Source organism: Mytilus trossulus, chromosome 8, assembly GCF_036588685.1.
Source record: "Mytilus trossulus isolate FHL-02 chromosome 8, PNRI_Mtr1.1.1.hap1, whole genome shotgun sequence".
Taxonomy (NCBI): domain Eukaryota; kingdom Metazoa; phylum Mollusca; class Bivalvia; order Mytilida; family Mytilidae; genus Mytilus; species Mytilus trossulus.
In genome coordinates this window covers 33,105,517-33,126,598 of record NC_086380.1, presented here as the reverse complement: position 1 = coordinate 33,126,598, position 21,082 = coordinate 33,105,517, and the positions used below count along the sequence as shown (strand labels likewise).

Sequence of the window (21,082 nt, the reverse complement as noted above, 5' to 3'; positions counted from 1 at the left end):
GATAGACCTCAGACGGGAAGTGTTCTGTAACTAATTCATCATTTGTTCTTCATTTAATCATCATTTTATATTGTTAATGTTTCATTGCGTACATCGTTTTGCGTGCTCCAGTTTTAGGAGTTTTATACAGGAAAGTGTAGGAATCCGTGTTACTTTCCCCTCTTTCTAAGAGACGAAAACTGATCATCAGGCCGTGTGCACAACTGCAAGTAACATTCAGCGGACAAGATGTCAAAAGGAACAATTCGTGGCTAACCACAGCATGAGTTACATTTACATCTTTACAAATCATGTCTTTACATCAACATGAACTGTTTTTATATATTTCCCATGTTATAAAGAAATTACGAACATTTCACCGTTCAAACTTTTCGTATCTGCGATTACACAATTTAGTTCAAGACAGAACCCGACGTGTGCAAGAATATTCATCTATTTATTATTATAAAGATCATTAACCGCTTTATATATCTACGAACTGTTTATCCGTATTTTAATGGACTTTAATTATCATTGAACACATTGTAAAATTGTATTTATATTTTTTATTTTCAGTTTTTCACCTTTCGGATTGGTAGTAAAATAAAAGTCAGCTCCTGATTGTTTTATCCTTACTTAAACCCAGTCATCTTGGTTACACTCACTGGTCCAGCCAGATCAATGGTGGTGGTGTACTGACTGAAATATATATTAGGTCTTTATTTTAATGCATTTTGATATTCTGCATAAATAGTTCTCCCTATCTTTTTTTGTTGTTATATAACTTGACCCTTTAACAACATGTATTTTTGTTTTTGTCTTAAGATTTGGATTATAAAGAAATAAAAGAAAATTTGACTTAAGACAGACGATAGGCATCTTACGCACATAAAAAAACAGTATCTGTATTTGAAGTTTTATATTTTAGACTTGATTCTTTTCAAATGTAGACCAAATGATGAAAGTCTTCATTATCTAATGCGCTTCAGGTAATAATGTCTAAAGCGATAAAACGTTGAAATTGGCTGACATTGTCCAAATGGAAATTCAAGTCATGAAGTAACGCTTATATCATCATGGAAATAGTGAACAATGCAATTACCTATAGTTCTTTAGGTTTTGAAACGGCCAATTGTTAAAAATACATGCATGCACATAATTATTTTGATCATTTAATTTCACCATTAGGAGTAAACATTTATCATGTGCTAAAATACGGTAATAACTTGAATAATTAGACATTTTTTGAAGTCAACTAATTAAACAAAGTTAATGGCATCTAATGTACGTAAAACTCAATGAAAATACAAAAAAACTAATTAAAAGGCAGATCATCATATTTATATTTTTGATCCTCTAACTTTTCGAGGAATATTGCAGGAAATATGCATCGGAATCCCTAATCATAACAGAGAAATTAGTGTGCCCTAAAATGAGAAAAACCATTATTATTATAATATTACCTGCTTTTTTGCAAAGTCCACAAAACAGGTGACAATTGTCTTCTATAAAGAGCCTGTATAATGGGTTTGTACACATATCAGGAACAGTTGGGACATACTCATTACAGTTAGATATTTTGTCAACGCATGATGGTGGTGGTGTACTGACTGAAATTTCATATGAAGTCCTTATTATAAATATTTGGATACATTGCATAAATAGTTATCCCTATCTTTATGTTTTGTTAGATCACTTGATCCCTTAACACCATGTATTTTGGTTTTATCTCAAGATTTGATTTTTTGAAAAATAAAAGAAATTTTGACTTAAGACGGACGATATGAAACTTGCGCACATAAAACGCAGTATCTGTATCTGTAGAATTTATATTTCAGACTTGATTCCTTTCAAATGTGGACCAAGTGATGAAAGTCGTCAGAATCTAATGCGACTGGGTAATATTTTCTAAAGCTATAAAACTTTGAAATTGGCTGACATTGTCCAAATGGAAATTCAACACATGACGTGCCGTTAATTTAATCATGGAAATAGTGAACACTGCAATTACCCATAGTTCTTTAGGTTCTGAAACTGTGAATTATTAAAAATACATGCATGCACCTAATTATATTGATCATTTATCATTGGCTAAAAAACGGTAATAATTTGAATAATTAGACATTTTCTGAAGTCATCTTATTTAACAAAATTAATGGCATCTAATGTGTTAATAACTCAATGAAAATACACAAAACTAATAAAAGTAAGATCATCATATTTAAATATTTGATATTCTGACTTTTCGAGAAATACTTGAGGAAGTACGCGGCGGCATCCCTAATTATAACAGAACAATTAGTATCACTGAACTAGTATATATATTGTTAAGGGGCCAGCTGAAGGACGCCTCCGGGTGCGGGAATTTTTCGCTGCATTGAAGACCTGTTGGTGACCTTCTGCTGTTGTCTGTTCTTCTATGGTCGGGTTGTTTTCTCTTTGACACATTCCCAATTTCCATTCTCAATTTTAAAACTATAATTATTATAATATTACCTGCTATTTTGCAAAGTCCACAAAACAGTTGACAATTGTCTTCTCTAAAGAGTCTGTATAAGGGGTTTGTACAGAGATCTGCATCATACTCATTACAGTTAGATATTTTGTCGGCGCATGATGATGGTGGTGTACTGACTGAAATATATATTAAGTCCTTATTATAATTCATTTGGATAAATTGCATAAATAATTATCCTTTTCTCTATTTTTTGTTATATTACTTGATTCTTTAACAACATTTTTTCTATCTTAAGATTTTATTTCTTGAAAAAGTAATAGAAGATTTGACTTAAGACAAACGAAAAGAAACAGACGATAAAAATCAGCACAGTATAAGCTATTATCTATAGAAAACCAGTGAATAAAATCGAAAAACACCGGCACAGTCAAAATAGACGATAATAAACAAACCCGAAAAAACATCATATTCGCTGTAACTGAAAGCAAGATCAAAGTATATACTACTTTTTTTCAATCATGCCGTCTTATACCCTTATATCAACATTTTAAGAAGAAAATCTTTTTAAATTCACAAAATAAAATCGACACAATTTCGACACAGAAAAAGTAAAAGAAACATGCGATTCATGATTCAAACTTTGAATTAGGGAATTTATGTTTATCCTACTCAAATACACGGTGGGTATGGTTGTCCTGCGAGAGAACGTATTGTGCTGGTGATTCGGTCCTGACGGGTGCTGGTGATCAATGAAAAAATGTAAACAAAGACGAAAATGATAATTTTTTACGTTTTCACTCATAAAAAATGGAAGAAAACAGTTGAGATTTTTCAATTTCGTTTCTTATGGGTTCATATATAAACCATTGAAAAAATGACCCTCTAAACTGTTTCAGTAAGCGTAACACAAAAATGCTTATTTTCAGAAAATCTGGAACTGAAAAAATAAAACAAAAATGCTCATAGAGTCCGCTTTCTATGCCGCAATCCACACGACAAAACAATTTTGTGAAAAAACATTGCAATTTATTAAAATTTAGCATTTTCTCAATTTATTCATGTCCTGATACTGTGCTGGTGGGTCCTGTCATTGTGCTGGTGGGTCCTGATACGATGCTGGTGATTTTGGATAAGAATTTTGTCATATTTGAAACAAATGTTACAAAATCAATAAAATTAGCCAGATAATTGTTGCCAACAGGATCTATGACTCCTATTTTAGCTCTTGTGCATCCATTTGGCTGTTTAATATGTGTTTTCAAATGATCTGAACTTGTATTACATAATAACATAAAAGGGCAGCATCTTTCGTCCAATATCAGATAACAATATATAGTATCTAAAATAAGTTAAAAATTCCACAATACTATATAATTCATTTTATGTGTCAATTTGTTCGAAAAAAGACGAAAAGAAGAGACTTTTTTTAATGTCATGATTATATGTCGCTTTCTAGATCTATGCTTAGCATTTATTTCAGATGACATGGACTCCTCACCCTGATGATCCTGCTGCCTTTCATAACTTTATCCGTATACCTATATTAATACTAGTAGATAAACAAAATGCTGCATGCAACACGTATTTTTGTATTTAAAATGATTCGTTGTAACGAGAATATTTGTGGTGAATGGAAACTGTGAGGGTCACAATCTTAAATTGCTTATAAATGTTGCTGGAACCAGTTTCGTTACCTGATCTCAATTTTCTGAAATGTGCAAGGTAGATAGACATTTTGATTTTTTTACTCGGAAATGAACCATTGTGTTGATCCCATGCTAACCAAGAAGTTTCCCCTTTATATCTCTATTATTCATTGTCTGTGCTGTTTTGATACTATTGCAGTTTGCACATTTCGGAATTGACAGGCCACAGGAGGGGTCATAAACCGTACACGAAAAGATAAAATATTGATATAAGTACTTAATTTGCATCTTTGAACCCCCATCCCGGCTTGTTTTTTTAGGAGCCTGTGGTGACAAAAATGGTCGATTACAGACAGCCGTGTACGCATTTTACTTTCCAGGCGGGTTATTGTTGATTGTTAAAGTCCTGAAAACGGACGGATGGAAACAAAAATGTTTGATATATCTGGCTTTAGATTCAGTTTTTTTTTAAATATAAATTAAGGCTACATTTTAATATAATAATTCTATGAATTCACAATATAAAAAAAAGCAGAAAAACAAATGAATGAAGTGAAATATCTTAGTAAGGAGTCAATACTACAGAGATGGTGTGTTTGACACACAAAACTTAAAAGCTTAGTGATATTACCAATATTAAAATAAAAGTGTATTTTAGTTGGGTATTTTTTCCATTTACTCATTTTCAATTATAATCAAGGCACAGTTTATTTTTATTCATGAAAAATATTTATAGATATAGGAAGATGTGGTGTGATCGCCAATGAGACAACTTTCCATCCAAATAACAATTTAAAAAGTAAACCATTATAGGTTTAAAGTACGGCCTTCAACACGGAGCCTTGGCTATATATAGAAAAGAAGGACACATTGTTCACTTCCTCCCCCGTAATTCTTTATCAAAAATATTTATTTTGAAATGAAAAAAGCTAAGAAATCTTAATTTTATTAGTGTTCTCTAGGTTATCTCGTCTTCATTCTCTAACATATTCTAGCCTGCCCTTTCATAAAATAGTGATTTTGTTTTAGTGTTATCTCGAACTTTCGAGAAAAAAACCTGATAACCGTTTAGACAAAAAAATAATGTGTCGGAAAAATCTTACAGCAAGTGATTCTTAATAGCCATAAGATACATTTTTCTTTTACAATACAACTTTTAAATCTTACGGGAAACTGTTCCAAGCTTTCACTGTAACCTCGCTCTATCTTATCCCCATCCCTCCCCCCCCCCAAAAAAAAACCACCGAACAAACAAATCCGCAATACTATTGTCATTCTTATAGTCAGCACTCAATTGTTCACAAACAAATGTGTTTTAAGCTGCTAAAGACATGATTCAAACGCTCAGAAAGTCCTTTGTTCTATATTTTTGCTCTCCATTTTTATGAAAAACCTTTTACATTTTTATTTTATGGGTTATTGTTGAAGGTCGTACGATGACGTACTGTTGTTAACACATACTTCCTTTGGTTCCTTATGGAAATTTGTCCATTGACAACAAACATACCACATCATCTACTTTATATAAGTATTGTATAAATTACAACGTATTTTGGTGATCTTGCAAAATTATCGTAATCCCGAAAATCGTAAACATATTTTCTTATCTTAAAAGGGGGCAAGAAGGGTTCCATTAACAGGCCAATAAATAAGATTACAGTTAGTTTAAAAAAAAATAGGGGTATTTTTTCTCTCATAATAACAGTAAACAGATTCACAACAATGTCAATTTCAAGAAAGCAGTCAACAGCTAATAAGTCAATAACAGTACAGCATCAATGATCTTGAATATATGCCACTTTTAACTAAAATATAAAAGCACAGAACCAGGACATAGGAGCACAGAACCAGGACCGTTTTTCTTATCACCAGCACAGCGTCAGGACAATTCCGTTTAACGAACTTGCACGACTTTTGCAATATAATATTGTTGTAATATACTTTGCATGGTACTTATGACACATCAGAGAAAAATTAAGCAACAAAACGGTCGTTTTATTGCCGTTCTGATATAATGTAAACAAACCCACCAGCACAGAATCAGGACCCACCAGCACCCGTCAGGACCAAATCACCAGCACAGTACGTTCTCTCGCAGGACAACCATACCCACCGTGAAATACAAGTCTCTATAATTGATCAATACGCTTAATTGTAACCTTGTATTGATTATGAATTCTTTTGAGATAAAACAAAAAAATCCAAGAATACATTCATAGTCATAACTTTAATACAATATTATCAAAACAGCACTGTGCCTGCCATAAAAATCGACAAGCAGTGTAATTTGTTGACCTTCAACCAATCTCGTTGCTTGCGTTTTGTCGGTTTTCTTTCCTTGTGTTGTTGTAAAACTCCCAACCATTTGTACTGTCTTGATATTTCTATTGCTAATGTATACTGATAACTTACCAATACAAAAACCACAATACATTCTGCATCTTACATTTGCCCAAGCATGATAACTACTATTGGCTGGACAAATCCTTTCTTTCGGATACGGGCGACAGTTTATCAAATCTTTACAATCTAAATTACGAAAACAGGGTTTAAAGTATTTTCATGAATAAATCTAGAAGTGGGCTGTATTTCAATCAGAGAGCAACCCGACAATTAAAATTATGATAATAAAAAAAATACTTCGAGCGGGGCAACATACAGGTTGCACTTTGTAAAAACAGCTGTTTCCCAAACCAGGCCTCTTTTGGGGAGACATATAATATTCATAGATAATTAATTTTGTTTACGTACTGGTTCCCAGATATGATCTCTATTTTTTATCTCGTAGAGACATATCTTCAGAATGTTACCAGTAAATATACATATTCATAGCGATAAAATTGAAATCTGTGGAAATCCTTAAGTTAAAGTAGGAGTAGTAAAGAATTTTAATGTAGGTTTAAACTCTTAGAAGTTCGGGGCATATATACGTTGAAAATATGCCGCACAGCCCTATATTTTGACCTTTGAAAAAAATAGTAGAGCAGATGAACTTTCCATTCTAGGATATAATTTTTTTCATTTTTAGCCGTGAAAGGAGTTCCTATGGAAATGTAACCTACAGTATTCAATAAGAGACGGGTGTCTATACACTATGTTAATCTCAGGATTATCCCGAGTCTGTAAAAATTGTTATTTAAAAAAATGGATAGGCATTTGTCAAAGTTGTGATTACGTTCATTAAATCAAAGATCTGCCGTTATAAGCAAATTATCGAAATTATGAACAAAAAAAAAAACCAAAAAAGAATATGAAATGAGACAACCTCAAGTAAGCTTAAGGTTCAGGCACATAGTCTGGTAAATACGCTACTGAACATCTCATCATTTCAGAACAGTGATGGGGATTAACTTTGATTTTTTTATATAGATCTGAACCCTCCCTCTATTTATATTTTCTCACTTTGCATGTTTACATGAAATGAAATATGTTGGGTTTTTTTTATTTTTGATCGTTTGCTTTTCTTTTGGTGGTAAATATTTCATGCATATTTATGTTGAGTTAAGATAAACAATTGATCCAATTGGTAGGTACTGCAAAGTAAATGGACGGAGATGAAAAAGAGAAAAACAAAGCAAGTTAGATACAGACAGAAACTTTGCATGGCAACATGTCATATGCAGACAACTAAACAAGTTATTGCAAATATAAAAAAGAAGATGTGATATGATTGACAATGAGACAACTCTCCACAGGAGACCAAATGACACAAAAATTAACAACTATAGGTCACCGTACGGTTTCAACAATGAGCAAAGCTCATACCGCATAGTCAGCTTTAAAAGGCCCCGAAATGACAAATGTAAAACAATTCAAACGAAAAAATTAACGGCTTAATTTTCGTACGATAAATGAACGAAAAACAAATATGTAACACTTCAACAAAAGAGAACCACTGAATTACAGGCTCCTGACTTGGAACAGGCACATACATACAGAATGTGGCGGAGTTAAACATGTAAGCGGAATCCCAACCATTCCCCTACCCTGGGACAGTGGTGTGACAGTACAACATAAGAACGAACTATAAAATGAGTTGAAAAAGGCTTTACTCATCAGATGGATACAAACAAAAATACTTTACAGATTGGACGTGGCCGGGTAATTGTATATCCCAACAACGAAAAGACACTAAGTACTGTTCTGAGAGTAGTCGCAGTTACTGACAGCTATTTCAAAGCCACTAACAACTAATTAAGAAAATCATGCATCTAAGACTAAATTATCAATCCGTACACATCCAACATCCAATGGATTTAGTGTAAAGACGTCATAAACAGTCAGACAAAAACATGACATGTGCAATGCCAAGATACATATATCGATAGATTGTAGATCCATGAATGTGTATATGTATATATCAATAATAGTTAGTTTGCTTTTAATTTACTGAAAACAAAATCAATATTAATACCAATAAAACAATATTCAATGATCTAATTACAGTGTTGCATTGGTAACCTTTTAGAATAAGTTTATTTAAAGGATCGATAAGTTTACCAGGATCGTTTCTAAATTTCCGGGCAAGGTAAACAACATTTCCGTAAAAATGAGGATGTGCTATCCCGTTTAAAATAAGTTGTTTACAGGTACAACCAAACTTCAAAACCAAAATCTTATATCTATGGAAGAATTTTGTAAAAGTTTTAAGTAATTTGTGGAAACGAAATCCCTGGCTTAATAATTTACCAGTAATACATAGATTAAGTTCGTTAAAATCAAAAACGGCACAACAGACACGGGCATAGTGAACGAGTTGTGAAATATAAACACCGTAAGATGGTGCCAAAGGAACATCACTATCCAAAAAGGGAAAATTATAATAGGAAACGAAAAATCGTCCCTTTTGTCGTAAATTTTAGTGTGGAGTTTCCCGTGTAAAACCGAAATATCTTAAACTAGGAAAGGACAGTTATTACCGTTTAAATTTGATTTATGTAAAGTAAGTACTTTTGGGTAAATTTCGCCAGTATATTTAGAAAATTCTTGATTATTTAACGAAAAAATATCATCAAAATAACGGTAAATGTTGTTGAAATTATCAATTAAATGCAATTTAGACGGGGCTTTTCTGAGTTTGGTAATAAACTGTGATTCATAACAGTACAAAAAACAAGTCTGCTATTAAAAAGCGCAATTAGTGCCCATTGGAATACATACAACATGTCGATAAACTTTGTTGCCGAAACGTACATAAATATTATCAAGGAGAAAATTAACAGCTTCAATCATCTCATCACACCTCCAATAAGTATATCTAGCATATTTACCTTTCTCATTGGAGAAGAAGTCTTTAAATGAGTTGCAGCAAATATTTTTGCATTCAGATTTACCAAACGACCACTTAATTACATAGGAAAACTTTTGTTTGATAAGATTGTGTAGTGTACGGAGTAGAAAAGTCAAAACTGTCAACAGAATCAAAAGGACCATCAAAAGCACTAAATTTATCTAAAACATCCAAAGAATTGTGTACACTCCAAACATAGTTAATTCCACTTTTTTCATATATTTTATTACAATAGTTTATGATAAGCTCTTTGATAGTAGTTAAGGAACTTGTTAAACGCACTGAAAGATTAGTTGTAGAACACTTACTAGAGGCCGAGATGAAACGATAGCTTATTAGTTTTTTGTGTAGTTTAGGTAACCAATACATAGTAGGGACCTTCAAATGTTCAGAAGAAGCCTTAAGCTGTGATGTGATTATGATATGTTTGTTTACTATATGACTGTCTGTGGAGCGCACGGACTTGAATGAAGATGAATTAAAATTTTCATTCTTAAGAACGTCCGTGTAGTATTTATGGCATACCACTGTTGGCTGCTTTGTCGGTCGGTACAAACACAAACCGCTTTGAAAGTTCTTGAAGTTTATTTCTTATTCTGGACATAGGCAAATTATGTACTCTTTTATTTATTTCTGAATTATTTTCAAAATGTGATATTCTATTATCTACAGCAAATGTTATTTCACATTCATATGATGGTCCTTTTAATTCTGTTGACAGTTGTGACTTTTCAACTCTTTACACTACACTTCCAAATTATCCTATCAAACAAAAGGATTCCTATTTAATAAAATGCCTGTTTGGTAAATCTAAATGCAAATATATTGTGCTGCAACTCATTTTAAGCCTTTTTCTCTAATGAAATCCAACAACCCTTAACGTTATCTTGATGATTGTTTCTTTAAGTAATCAAGAATTTTCTATATAAACTGCAGAAATGAACCCAATGGCACTTACTCCAAAAAAATCAAATATAAACGGTAATAACTGTCCTTTCCTATATTTTGATATTTTATTTTTACACAGGCACTGTACATTAAAATTTACGACAAAAGGGACGATTTTTCGGTATTTATAGTTTAGTTTCCTTTTGTGGACGTTGTTATGCCTTTGGCACAATCTTACAGTGTTTCTATATCACAACTCGTTTGTTATGACCGTGTGTGGCGTGACGTTTTGGATTTCAATAAAAAGTAATCTATGTATTACTGGTGAATTATTATTTCCGGATTTCGTTACCACACAAATTACTCAAAACCGTTACTAAATTTTAGATATAAAGATTTGGTTTGCAAGTTTGTACATGTAGAAAACTTATAGCAAACGGGAAAGCACATCCTCATTTTACGGAGATGTTGTTTTTTGGAGCCCTGAAATGTAGAAAACGAACAGGGTAAACTTATCGATCCTTCAACAAAACTTTTTCTTAAATGTTATCAATTCAACACAGTAATTATATTTTTTATTGGTTTTGTTATCAGGAAATACAATTTAGACTTAATATTATTTCTATATACATATGCATATTCATGCCTCTACAATCTGTCGATACCTGTATCTTGGCGTTGTACAAGGTCATGTTTTTCTTTGACTGTTCGTGACGTCTTTATAAGAAATTTGTGATAGTGTACTGTTACATCACTGTCTCAGGTTAGGGGGAGTGTTGACGCCTTCAAATGAGTTTAACCCCGTCTCATTCTGTAAATGCCTTTCCCAAGTCAGGAGCCTGTAATTCATTGGTTGTCGCTTGTAGCTGTGTAACATATTTGTTTTTCGTACATTATTTGTAAATAAATTAGGCCGTTAGTTTTTCTGGATTGAATGGTTTAACATGTGTCTTTTCGGGGCATTGATAGCTGACTATGCGGCTTGAGTTTTGTTCATTGTTGAAGGCCGTACGGTGATTTATAATTTCTGTGTCTTTGAGTTTCTTGTAGAGAGTTGTCTCATTAGCATTCAAACGACATCTCCTTTTTATATTTACCAGACTAAAATATCGTTGGTCTATTAATACGAATACATAGAGTGATGAGTTTACGCAAATGAGACAGCGACCCATTGACAACAATAAGACAAATATACTAGAGGTAAACATACCGAATACATCGAGAGGTAGGTGTTCCAATTCCAAACGGACACGACTGCATATTTATACATTCGTGCAAACTATCAAACTTCAGGGAACCAGTACGCTCTAATATGCAATTAAAGGTATGTTGAATTTTTCAGCACAAGTCAGGATAAGGTATAGTTTTGACATGAAATGACTACCATTGTATTTGAACTTAAAACACAGTAGCCATTAATGATTTTAATTGCTGAATTTAGCATGGAAAGCAAAGGTGCTATGAATAAGTTGTTTTTACCTTAAGGATATAGTCATGTCAGGTTTGAAATTTTTGTCGGATATTCGTACTTTTGGGGTTTTTCCCTACGATGCAGGATAAATTATTTAAGAGGATTATATATTTCTTTTCTTACGGTCTGAGACCAAAATGTTGCCAATGCTAAATATAAACATTAAATATATCGAAAAGGAGTTCCATAATCTATCAAAATTTTAACTTATCTTGTTCCTTAAATAATGTTCTTCTGATTTATAGAATCAAGTATAAATTCAACATTTATTAATTTCACCTGACTGCATACTTAAAAGAATGTTCATTTCTGTTTTATATATTTTTACTTACCGTTATGATTGTAATCTGTAAAATGGCTAGGTGTTAATGTGTCAGTGGTCAAATCTAAAAAACAAAACAGGTAGAAATAAGCCATTAATGCAATAACAATCATATTGTCTTCAATATATTGACAGATTTAGATGAAGTTCATATTATAATATAAAATGCAATGATACATCAAAATAATAACCAACAGTTTTCAAAATGAAATCACTTTTTTTATGATCTTCGAAAGCAAGTTTTTGTAAAGAATTTTCTAAATAAACTGCAGACATATACTTAATGGCACTTACTCCAAATAAATCAAATATAAACGGTAATAACTGTCCTTTCCTATGTTTAAATATTTCAGTTTTACAAAGGCACAATACACTAACATTTACGACAAAAGGGACGATTTTTCGGTATCTATAGTTTAGTTTCCTTTTGTGGACGATGTTATGCCTTTGTCACCATCTTACGGTGTTTGTATATCATAACTTGTTCGCTATGACCGTGTATGTACCGAGCCCAGAAATTTAGAAACGAACAGGGTAAACTTATCGATCCTTTAACTAAACTTTTTTTTAAATGTTATCAATTCAACACTGTATTATTTCTTTGAATATTTTTTTATTGGTATTAATATTGATTTTGTTATCAGGAAATGAAATAAAGACTAAATATTTTTTTTATATACATATGCATATTCATGCCTCTACAATCTGTCGATACCTGTATCTTGTCATTGTACAAGGTCATGTTTTTGTTTGACTGTTCATGACGTCTTTATAAGAAATCCACTGGAAGCTGGATGTGTACTGATTGATATTTAAGTCTTAGATGCATGATTTTTTTAATAACTTTTTATTAGCTTTCAACTAGTTATCAGTAACAGTGAGTACTCTTAGATCTGTAATTAGTGTCTTTTTGTTGCAGGGATGTATAAGTACCCATCCACGTCCACTCTGTGTTTTATTTAGATTTTTTACTGTTTGTATTCATCTGATGAGTTAAGCCTTTTTCAACTAATTTTAAAATTTGTGATAATGTACTGTTACACCTCTGTGCCATGTTAGGGGGAGGTTGGGCGACTTCAAACGAGTTTAATGAACCCCGTCACATTATGTAAATGACTGTCCCAAATCAGGAGCCTGTATCCATTTGTTGTCGCTTGTGCTGTGTAACATATTTGTTTTTGTTCATTATTTTTACATTCATTAGGCCGTTAGTTTTTCTGGATTGAATGGTTTAACATGTGTCTTTTCGGGGCATTGTATAGCTGACTATGCGGTATGAACTTTATTCATTGTTGAAGGCCGTACGGTGATTTATAATTTCTGTGTCATTGAGTTTCTTGTAGAGAGTTGTCTCATTAGCATTCAAACGACATCTCCTTTTTATATTTACCAGACTAAAATATCGTTGGTCTATTAATACGAATACATAGAGTGATGAGTTTACGCCAATGAGACAGCGACCCATTGACAACAATAAGACACAAATACTAGAGGTAAACATACCGAATACATCGAGAGATAGATGTTCCAATTCCGACCGGACACGGCTGCCTATTTATACATACGTGCAAACTATCAAACGTCCGGGAACCAGTACGCTCTAATATGCAATTAAAGGTGTGTTGAATATTTCAGCACAAGTCAGGATAAGGTAAAGTTTTGACATTAAATGACTACCACTGTATTTGAACTTAAAAAACAGTAGCCATTAATGCTTGAAATTGCTGAATTTAGCATGGAAAGCAAAAGTGCTATGAATTAGTGGTTTATACCGTAAGGATGTAGTCGATTCAGGTTTGAAATTTTTTGTCGGATATTCGTACTTTTGGGGTTTTTCCCTACAATGGAGGATAATTATTTAAGAGGATTATATATTTCTTTTCTTGTGATTTGAGACCCAAATTATGCCAATGCTAAACATAAACATTAAATGTATCGAAAAGGAGTTCAATAACCTATCAATATTTTTAACTTATTTTGTTCCTTAAATAATGTTCTTCTGATTTATAGTGTCAAGTTAAAATTCAACATTTTTTTAATTTCACCTGACTGCATACTTAAAAGAATGTCCATTTCTGTTTTAATTATATTATGTTCTTCTGATTTTTAGTATCAAGTTTTAATTCATTATTTTTTTTATTCACCTGACTGCATACTTAAATGAATCTATTTTAATTATATTTTTACTTACCGGTATGATTGTAACGTACAAAAGATATGCCAGGTGTTGTTGATGTGTCAGGTGTAAATGCTAAAAAATAACAGGTAGACTTAAGCTATTAATACAATAACAGTCATATAGTCTTCAAAATAGTGACAGATTTGGATGAAGTTTATATTATGATATTATTACGTAAGTATTTCTGTATTGGCCTTGTTATTGGTCCTAGGCTTGCTGTATTGGCCTGAGGTGAAGCCGGAGGCCAATACAGCTGGCCGAGGACCAATAACAAGGCCAATACAGAAATACACGTAATAGTATCTATATTAATTAACTACAGAGTTACATTTTATTTTTTTTCATTTCACAAGAGATAAATATTTTTACCTTGAAGTGGAACTATCCAAAACTCAATTTACTTTTAGATGCAATATATATAATGATCTGGTGCTGTTTCCAGGTGTCTTCAGCATTTTCTCATCTGATGATTTTTTCTACCCTTTCCAGTCACTAAAAAGTGTTACAATTTTAATTTAGACGCAACACATAAATAGTAATTGGAAAGGCACTGCCTTTGCATGTATTTATATGCAGAAACAAATTGAATATACTTAAAAAAATGTACAGGGGCGGATCAAGCCATTTTAAAAAGGGGTTCCCAACCAAGGACACAAGGGGTAGGGGGGGGGGTTCCAACTATATGTCCCCATTCAAATGCATTGATCGGCCCAAAAAAAGGGGGGTTCCAACCCTGGATCCGCCAATCATGTAGGAGTAGATAGTGATACCACTATCCATAAGCCAAATTACCAAAGAACAGAGATTTTCATAATTACAGAATGCCTGGTTCGGGTTTAAAAATAAATGCAGTTTACAAAAATAAGAGCGAAAGTAAACAAGTCCGAGGTCGTCAAGAAATGAACTTTGTGATAATCTACTTGTTCCCCAAACCTGAAATAGTTCTATCGTCTGCTTTCAAAATACTTTTTAAATGAATGTGAGCGTCTTTAGCCTGAAATGTATGCCATACTGACATTTTCAGCATGTTTAAGATGACTAAATGACAACTGCGTCTTCAAAACAACTGTTCACCTTCAGTTTCTGTTTTTCATGACTTTCGATGTAAAAACTAGGGATGTTCCGAAATCCTGCTGTGCCAACTCGGTCAATATAGAATAACTCGGCCAATACAGAAAAAAATCTATATTGGCCGAGTTATTCTGTATTGGCCGAGTTTACGCCTTATATTGCATAGGCAGTTTTCATCATATTAAGTTCAATAACAGTGTAGTTAATTAATAATATAATATATAATTACACCTTATGTAAGAATCCTGGGTTTTGATTGGTTGATAGCCAGTGTATTTTTCACCAATTTACTGCTATCAAATGAATATCGTTCATTTTTAACGTTGCCGGGGTATGTGCAAAAAGGATATGCGTTTTTTACCCTCTCTGCCATGGTATTTGCCAAAAAATACTCTATCCGAGTGGACGCTTGTTACGTCACGATCATCAATGCGTTTTAGACATACGGTGTAATTAAACAGATATAGCATGTTCTTGAGGGGTATTTGCGAAAAATACCAGTCTTGAGAATGAATTTCCCTCGCCTTACGGCTCGCGAAATTTAACATTCTCTCGACTGGTATTTTTCGCAAATACCCCTCCTTAACATGATATATCTGTTCAAAACGCAATGATACACAAAAATAATAACCAACAGTTTTGAAAATGAAATCACTTTTTTTGTGATCTTCGAAAACAAGTTTTTGTTAAGAAAGGGGAAATATTAGTTTTACATTGTACAGATGACAACTGATAATGCTCTATTCGTCGTCGCCACAATTCCGTACTCATCTACTTATAAACAATAAGATGATGTGTTCAGTAGCGCTTTTACCAGACTATATCAGGATATGGGTATTTAATCAAATCTTTACAGGAAGTTGTGATAATATTTAAAAATCCGACACGGATAAGAATAATAAACAATGTCAAATTTTTCAGGCTATAATTAAATCTAGATTTGTATTTGGGTAAGTTGATGCAAGCTTACGATATGTATTGTGTCTTATACTATTAGAGGCAAATAATCTTTAACGACTATACTATATTAATGTGCAAACACGTTTATTATGATCTCTAAAGGTCAAGTAGCTATATATATAAAGGACGTGCATTTTTCTGAGTACGTTTTTAAAAAATTAGCACAAATATACCTAACTGTGCGTTACCTGTCACGATCTGTTAGATTAACAACTGTTGGATACATTGATACTTTAGAATCTTCATCAAAGGTGGAGCACGAATGAAGTGTTAATTTTAAAATTCTTTTGATGTGTCATTTGTATGCATGAGTGACATTCCTTTTTACTATATTTCAATTCGAAAAAGTATATTGAATATATTCGTGTATTGTCTTCATTGAACAGATTCATAATTTTATATTTACGCGTATAGTTATTTGATTTAATTTTGAATAATTACAAAATTCAACAGATTTTAGTTTTTATTATTGGTTTATTAAAGACATTCATGTATACTTTCTAATTTTATATATTTGTTTTGAAACGTTTAAAAATTATATATACCAACATAAAGAACAATTTATATTTTTTTAAATATTATTTAGTTACATTCAAGTAATAAGCTCACCGACAGTGCAAGAAACTCATGGGTTATCAAGGTCGCTATAAACCCCCCTCACAAAAAAGATATTTGGTTTAATGAGGCAACTTACTGAAAGAGTGCAGATAGTGCATTTGTCTTAATCTTTAATAGCCGCATTATTGTAATATAGTATATATAATGTCCTCTGTCTTTTTATAATTTCAGGTAAATCATTCAAGTGAACAACATACGTGTTTTTGAGACCAGTATTCATTCTGCTGTAGTTGCATTACTTGATTTCCTAAAGACAAATACATGTATGATGTGACAGCCCTAACACAAACAAACACAAGATAAACATACGCACAAACACAAAAACAGAACACCATAACCACCACTTTTTTCCAGAAACTACAAACCTAAGTATATCAATTTATTCTGTTGTCACCTAAATTGGACAAAGATATACAGAAAAACATATTAATTTACATGCATTGCATTTAATCAAATGCTTTAGTGAGAAATTATGATTGAAACCAATATATAGCATCTGAACTTTTATGAAAAAGACTATACATGAAAATCGAATTATATTATCCCCCGATAATGATAAAATTTTGGGAAAATTAACCAGAGTTATCTTAAATTTATTCAAAACGGAAAGTCCCTAAACAAATGGCAAAATCAAAATCTTAAATACATCAAACGAATGGATAACAACTTTCATATTCTTGACTTTTAATTTGAGCTTAGTTAACGTTCACACAATTTTCCTCTAAACATGAATGTTAATTTACTAAATTATAACAACTTAGTTACCCAAATTTACTAATTTTATTTGAAATTATGAATATTGATGACAAAAGATAAACATGCTATGTGTTGAGATTTCAAATGAGACAAGTCTCCACAAGAGTTTTGTTTCATTACCAAATGTGACTTATATTGTCAATGACAACACGTCCATGAATTGAAGATTCGGCATAAACTTTACTATGCTGTATCATTTGCACGTTGTGTCCTTGGCAACAAGTTGTTACTTTGCAGGAGTACAAGGGATCAGTCTGCATTATGTGGTGTTCGTTATGCTCAATCTTTTGCTTTGTTGAGACAGTTTTACGGACAGTGATCTTAACTGTTAACAAACTTTTGAATTATTCAAATGCCAAGATTTTCTATCCCAAGAATAAATTATATTAGCTGTATATGCCATTACCGTTTTGAATATCGGATCTTTAATGCTCTTAAAACTTTGTATTTTATTTGGCGTTTTGGTTTTTTTTATTAAACCGCTACTAATAAGTTTTTAGTGGACGTAAAAAGTAAAATAACAAAATATACCTCGAGAAAAAATTGAAACCGGAAATTCCCTAATCAAACGACAAAATCAAAAGCTCAGATACATCAAACGAACTGAAAACAACTGTCATATTGCTGACTAGGTACAGGCATTTTCGTATGTAGAAAATGGTGGATTAAACCTGGTTTTAAAGCTAGATAAACCTATCACTTGTATGATAGTCGCAAACAATTTCATCATATTGACAACGATGTGTGAACAAAACAAACAGACATAATAGGTACACATGTCACAAATAGGAGTCAAGCAGTCATTATTGTGTTATAATCTTTATCACTTTAAAAACAAACAAATATGTCAACAACATAAAAAAAAACACACAAAAAGATCGTATAGACTAGCACATTAGCCATGTTAGCCAAAAATGATAAAAAAAATTACCATAGTGCAATAACACAACGGATGTATAAGTACCGAGTGTCAAATAGTATCGCCATAAATAGATTAAACAGTACAAGTATCATTTACAAAGACAGGTAAAAGAATACGTTAACACGTTATTAAGATGATGAACAACGTCAGTAATCATAACTCCAGACCATCGTGTATCATTTGTGAAGTTGATACAGGATATTTATAAACAATGTATTGGCACCTTCCGGTGAACTTTTTTTAGAAAAGGAAGAGACGTTTTTTTACATCCCCCTGGTTCATCAACTTTCTGCTCAGACTCTGATGACGTTTACAAAGTCTAAGTAGCAGCTTCAAGATTTTGAATACCGCAAATGTATATCTCATATGCAGATAAAGTTGGTATATTGCAACTAAGATTGGGGGGAAATTGATAATTTCTAAATCAAAATCATCTTGTTTGTCATAGATTCTGGTACTGAAATGACCGCGTATGTCAAATTCGAGGTGTCCGTCTAAACATGAGGAATCCGTGTCTGTTGTTTCTTTAATTTCTAGTTCTGAAGGATATATAAATGGACCCAAATCAGAAAAGCTTGGATTGTTAATGGAAAGAAAATCATGGATATATCTAAATTAAATGATCTGGCTTTTTCTTGTTTTTGACAAGTGTCTGAAGGAACTCCGACTCGCTTCTGGTGTACGATATTTTAATCCTGGTATCTATGGTGAGTTTATTTCCTTCTATTGAATTCTAGGCATGGCTCTGACCGTATTCGACCTATGTTGTCTTGTCATCGTTATAACATCTTACGGCTTTGCTGTTAGAAATATATGTTGACGTAGATTTGCAATCGATATTAATGGATGATTATTTGCTTTTTCATAAGACAAGGGAATGGTTAAACATTATAAATAACACTTACGATCGTCGCATAATTGTGCATTGCACGGCATACTATTCCTTGGAGGTGTATTACAGCACTGTGCACAGAGAACCGACGTCCTCCGTGACCGACTTATAACGTCTCTTTTCCCTACGGCATTTCCTACCAAATCGCAAACCTTAAACAAAATAAGTATTTTTATTACATGTTTGTCACAACCAACAACCAATAAGCACGTTTTCTGTTTTCATTATTTCATTATATGTCTATTCTAGGGATCAACTCATTGATCTCGTTGTAGTATGTTTGTGTCGAGTGTGGTAGATCATTGTTTCCCTGTCCGGGACAAACAAAAGACTTACATATTTATATTCTATACCTTTACACTCAGCATGAGAGCATAAGAGTACAAACAAAGAATTGCAGGATCGGAATCGCGATAATGTGTCTGAGTAGGTTGACATATGTTTTCAACTGTACTTTCAGCTCCGGCTCGATCAGCAGGGTAATATTCATTTCACATTAACATGTTCTGGTCCTTGAACGCATGTTATTTTTGTAACTAGACATTTAAAACCAAATTATCACCATCATTATATACACCGGTACCGGGGATGTCGAGATTGACATATATTCAATAGTTCGAAACTAAATGCCTTTTGAATTTTTGTTTAATCTTGATAAATATTTGGAATGTATACCCTTTTTTGTTTTAGCATTATGGACTTCCATATCAGATTGAAATTACGTTGAACAACTCACAGTACAGCCATTTTCGATATAATTTGGTTTTGATAGGAAACCCATGTAAAAAGTTGCCAAAAAAGATAAATTCACATTTTCAGTTTAAGGATACAAAAGTTAATATAGACGTAAGTTCAAAATTTGTTTGCAATTGACCATGCACCTGCTTTGCCGGTCAAATTTCATTTTGCCTTTTTTACACAATTTCCTGCAATTTTAGTTGTAGAATGATCATTTTCATAATCGTCCTGCCTTCCCCGTCCGAATATCAAATGGTTTGTCCCCAACCGAGAGCTAATTCGAAAATCTAGCTTAAGTCAATGTTTTGCTTACCGCCTTTTCCCTGCAGCCTGCAGAGTAAACCACAGCAGAATTTTGCAATGTGGTTTTGTCAAAGAAGCATTCCTGAAACAAAACAAGAAAGTCATTTCAAGCATTTATACAAATTGAACTTTCCAGAAATTGTTTAATAAAAAGTATCTATTAAGTTTTATATCACCAATAGACATGATAGAGATCTACCACACACTACAAGTCATAGCAAGAAACGTGTATATGTTACATAATATTAAAATCTTCTGGGTTCCACCAATTGATAAAATGATAAATATCGTCTGTTGAGCGTGTGATCCTGATAACCTACCCGCTATATCACACTGAGGGCCTTAAAATGTGTAGTGTGGTGGTGTGATAATGTGTGTGTTTGTTTTTCATTGTGTATTGTGATGGGTTTTTTTGTTTGCTTTCTTTTGAATCGCTGACATTCATTAAAAAACCAACTTACATCACTGTTCACTACTAAACACCAATATAAGTCTTGAAGTTTTGACATAATCTAAGACGTTCATAATACATGTAAGCAGTTATTTTTGTTTGTTTCTTTGTTTGATTTGTGTTCTTTTATGCACGTCT

General features: G+C 32.6%; 1 protein-coding gene across 2 annotated transcripts in view; it reads right to left on the bottom strand.

Annotated features, from left to right (window-relative positions):
- Positions 1 to 550: 550 nt before the first annotated feature.
- The window catches only part of LOC134681839 (uncharacterized), a 34,543-nt gene continuing 14,011 nt past the window's right edge, over positions 551 to 21,082 (bottom strand). The window contains exons 8-15 of one of the 2 annotated variants that reach the window (XM_063541478.1): positions 20,504 to 20,575; positions 19,466 to 19,604; positions 14,246 to 14,305; positions 12,065 to 12,118; positions 6,496 to 6,612; positions 2,476 to 2,613; positions 1,443 to 1,589; positions 551 to 678 (exon numbers count right to left, since the gene is read on the bottom strand). In XM_063541478.1, coding sequence (XP_063397548.1) covers positions 641 to 678; positions 1,443 to 1,589; positions 2,476 to 2,613; positions 6,496 to 6,612; positions 12,065 to 12,118; positions 14,246 to 14,305; positions 19,466 to 19,604; positions 20,504 to 20,575 — 765 coding nt within the window. In that variant the 3' untranslated portion in view covers positions 551 to 640. The remainder of the gene's footprint in view (positions 679 to 1,442; positions 1,590 to 2,475; positions 2,614 to 6,495; positions 6,613 to 12,064; positions 12,119 to 14,245; positions 14,306 to 19,465; positions 19,605 to 20,503; positions 20,576 to 21,082) is intronic. The other variant, XM_063541479.1, reaches the window with a different exon arrangement.